This window comes from Aegilops tauschii, chromosome 5 (genome assembly GCF_002575655.3).
Source record: "Aegilops tauschii subsp. strangulata cultivar AL8/78 chromosome 5, Aet v6.0, whole genome shotgun sequence".
NCBI lineage: Eukaryota > Viridiplantae > Streptophyta > Magnoliopsida > Poales > Poaceae > Aegilops > Aegilops tauschii.
The window spans coordinates 448,252,605-448,255,799 of NC_053039.3; the positions used below are offsets into that span (position 1 = coordinate 448,252,605).

A 3,195-nucleotide genomic window follows, 5' to 3' on the forward strand; every position below is an offset into this window, starting at 1 on the left:
ATGGCCACATACATATTGGGAATTCACATGCACACATATGCAGGCATGTCCCCTGGAAAGTGCCATAAGATACAAGATACCTTGAAACTACATGAACAGAAAACCACACGGCATATTCTCTTATACATGGTGAGTGAGCAACAAGGCTTCGAACAAACTAAAAGAATTGTCATGATATGATGCAGAAAAGCGGCAATGATGATGACAAAATAACAAGCACTTTTGTTTCCCTCGAAAAATAATAATTTTCGTCATCAAGTTATTTATAAAGAAAAAGGGACAACTTGCACAGTTCTAAAGCTCAAAGTACACAATAATAAATAGCTTCAACTCATGCAGGTTGTTCGAGGCGTCGTCATGGTAGGGTTGGACGTGTGTCGAGGTTGAGGTTGGACTCGATGATGTCGTCGTCGGCGTGGGGGAATGTCCCGCCCATCGGTGTCGTCCATGGAGCTGGAGGGCACCTGCTGCTCCATATAGAAAAAGAGCATCTTATTAAACTGGTGTTCGACATTAAATCACAAGTACATCATGACTGTCCTACACAGCAGCATAAATCACTGATGACAAACAAAGAGAGTAATTCCTCTCGAGACAAGAGCTAGTGTTCTTGAGCTACTATAGTAATCAATCAAGCTAGTATAGGAGGCACATACATGCAGCTTGATTGATTTCTATACTATCAAACTGAAACACGATTCAGTCACAAAACTACCACCAACCTTACTTAGTACGTGAGCAGCAAGCACACACACATCACACAGGTGCAAATATGATATGAATTATTAGAACCAAGTCCTCGTACGGGACCTTATCAGGCCACTCTAGTTTGGTTTCATGGCCACAACAGAAACTAAGCTATAGTATAACAGCGATAAAAAAAACTCAGAGTCGAGTCGAGAGGGATCAACTTGTGTGGGGAGACGATTTCCTCGTCGTCCATGTCGATCATAGAGGGCTCCTGCTCAATCCAAACATCTTGAGAAATCCAACTAGACCAATTGGCAAACTCAATTCTAGGGAATTTTTGTGGCAGCAAGCAAGTAAATGTATTAATTAGCAAACAATGCAATGTCCAACAGATTCAACACTAGAGTCTGACAGCAATAACAGCAATCAAAATTCAGTCAAGCATGTATGTAGGTTCAGACCAGCAGCAAACCAAGCAAATCCTTTGGATTTATGACACAGCTACAAGAGTGAACAACTCAAAATCCTCAGCCGTTATTGCATATGCAGCAAACAAGATTGATAAAAAAAATTGGTTGAGAACTTAATTGTATCAGGGGCTTACCCATGGGTTGAGAAGGAACCCACACATGCATCAATCAGAAAAAGAGAGAGAGAACTTCCGGGAGGTTCAGTTTCAGGTTCTACAACGCCAACCTCCTGGACGAACAGAGCAAACAGAGGCGTTAGGGCTGCATGAAATCAAACAGAGAGGGGAAGGGGCGCACCTTGACCTTGATCTGCTGCTGCTGCTGGGCGTGGTTGGCCTCTCCATCCATGGCTGCTGCTGGTCCTGTAGCCTGTAGGGGATGAAGCCGTCCATGGTGATGGTGCTTCCCCACCCAACTCGTCCCCGTACCTCTCCTCTGCTGCTGCTACAAAAGAAGAGAAAAAGATTAGAGAGAGGAAGAGAGAGATAGAGAGTAGTAGGAAGAGGAACTCACAGGTGGCCACCGGAGTTGGAGCCGACGCCCGAAACCCGAGACGACGCCCGGTGACCTGCTGCTGCTTGTCGCGGGACCCTTGACCATGGCATCCGCATCTCCTCACGTTGCCCTGTCCCGGCGAGGAGGTGCAAGTTGCTGCGTCCATGGCGGATCTGGCCGCCGCCATGAACGGCGCTCTGCTGGATCTCCCTCTCCTTCCAGCAGCGGAGAAGGAGGAGGAAGGAGGGGGAGGGGAGGGGGCTGCGGCGGGAGAGGAGGTCGCCGGATTTGGGGAGGCGCGAGGTGCGAGGCCGGCGGTGGCGGTGGGTGACGAAGGGAATCGCGGGTGGGGAAGGAGAAGGGGATCGTGAGGGTGTGGGTTTAGTGGGTTTGAGCCTCCGCGTGCTACGTGTTTTGGCGGGTTCGATTTTTAATTTTCCTCCGCCCGTAAATTTTCAGAGAGATACGGCGGGAGCTAAGCGTGCGTCAAAACTTGCGAGATTTTTCTTTGAGCAAATTTTGCAAATGCCACGGACCGGTCGATCCCCACTGGCCCATATAGACGTACCACAGATCGAGCCTCTTTAGAGTTGACCCAAGCCGTTCGTTCCTCCTTCGTGTTAGATCCGACCCACGACAGAAGTCACAACGGATTGCATCCCCTACCCCCCTCCGGAATGGAGTGTACGCTCCCGATGCATTAGAAAAGGTGAACAAAATCATTTCTGTTAAAAAATATTTTACATTATGGGACGAAGGGAGTACATGAAACTAAACAAGTGTTCAAAACTCTGACAACGTGACACCCAAGCCAAGGACAAATATATACACAAGACTAAAAGAATGTACGGCCTTCATCGTGCTTCCGGTTTTTCGTTTAGAATCCAACCAAATAAGCACCAACGCCATGTGTCCAACTTTTGGTGACAACGGAGGAGGAACAAGACCTGCGTCCAGGGCAAGAGCATGTAGCTGTGGGAACATGACCGCGGGCGCCGCCATCGCTTGGAGGTGGAAGAGGCATCGCTGACTACCGATTAGGGAAATGATTGTTTTGTTTTGGTCGTGGAAGGCGAGGGGAGGGGAGAGGGTGTGTAGCGGAGACAGTCCAGCGGTCTGTAGGGGTGGTGGCGGTGACCATGATTGCCGCGGGTAGGAGAGGGAGGAGAAGGTGGCAGACGACTGGACTTTTTGTGTATATGTATTATGACACAATGCAAGTTTTGGTGGGATTGCTATGCTCCCAAGACCACAGAGCATCTTGAAATGGCAAACAATGATGACGAACAAAGTTTTTATTTTCTTTGCACAAAAAAATTATTTTCCATTTTTCGAGTGCCAAAGATGGTTTTTTTGTGAAGAACCTACCAAAACTTTGTTGCAAAATTGGACCACATCAATTTTCAAAAATATTAGACCACATTTTATGTACAAATAATCAAATGGTTGCCACTCAAAAGGTTTCCCTCCACCTCTCGTCAAATTGAAAGATTTTTGCCGATTCAGGAGGAATCGGACCAAATTTGAACTAGAGTTGCCT

The 3,195-nt window shown here is 47.3% G+C and overlaps 1 protein-coding gene across 5 annotated transcripts; it reads right to left on the reverse strand.

Annotated features, from left to right (window-relative positions):
• Positions 1 to 202: 202 nt before the first annotated feature.
• On the reverse strand, positions 203 to 2,004 carry LOC120964060 (uncharacterized). Of its 5 annotated transcripts, none has more exons than XM_040388514.3 (4): positions 1,674 to 2,004; positions 1,458 to 1,601; positions 1,295 to 1,389; positions 203 to 467 (listed from the first exon to the last, which is right to left on the reverse strand). In XM_040388514.3, the coding sequence occupies exons 1-4, from the start codon at positions 1,758 to 1,760 to the stop codon at positions 356 to 358; spliced, it is 438 nt and encodes a 145-aa protein (XP_040244448.1). In that variant the 5' UTR covers positions 1,761 to 2,004; the 3' UTR covers positions 203 to 355. The 5 variants fall into 5 exon arrangements, with proteins under 5 accessions (XP_040244448.1, XP_040244451.1, XP_040244450.1 ...); XM_040388517.3 differs by having other exon boundaries at positions 203 to 464; positions 1,464 to 1,604; XM_040388516.3 differs by having other exon boundaries at positions 1,464 to 1,604.
• Between the last annotated feature and the right edge of the window lie 1,191 nt (positions 2,005 to 3,195).

Coding starts and splice junctions, on each gene's coding strand:
- LOC120964060 (XM_040388513.3), bottom strand. CDS start 1,760: ATGGTCAAGGGTCCCGCGACAAGCAGCAGCAGGTCACCGGGCGTCGTC. Junction 1,390..1,457: donor AGCAGCAGATCAAGGTCAAG/GTGCGCCCCTTC, acceptor CTGTTCGTCCAG/GAGGTTGGCGTTGTAGAACC. Junction 468..1,294: donor GGTTCCTTCTCAACCCATGG/GTAAGCCCCTGA, acceptor TATATGGAGCAG/CAGGTGCCCTCCAGCTCCAT.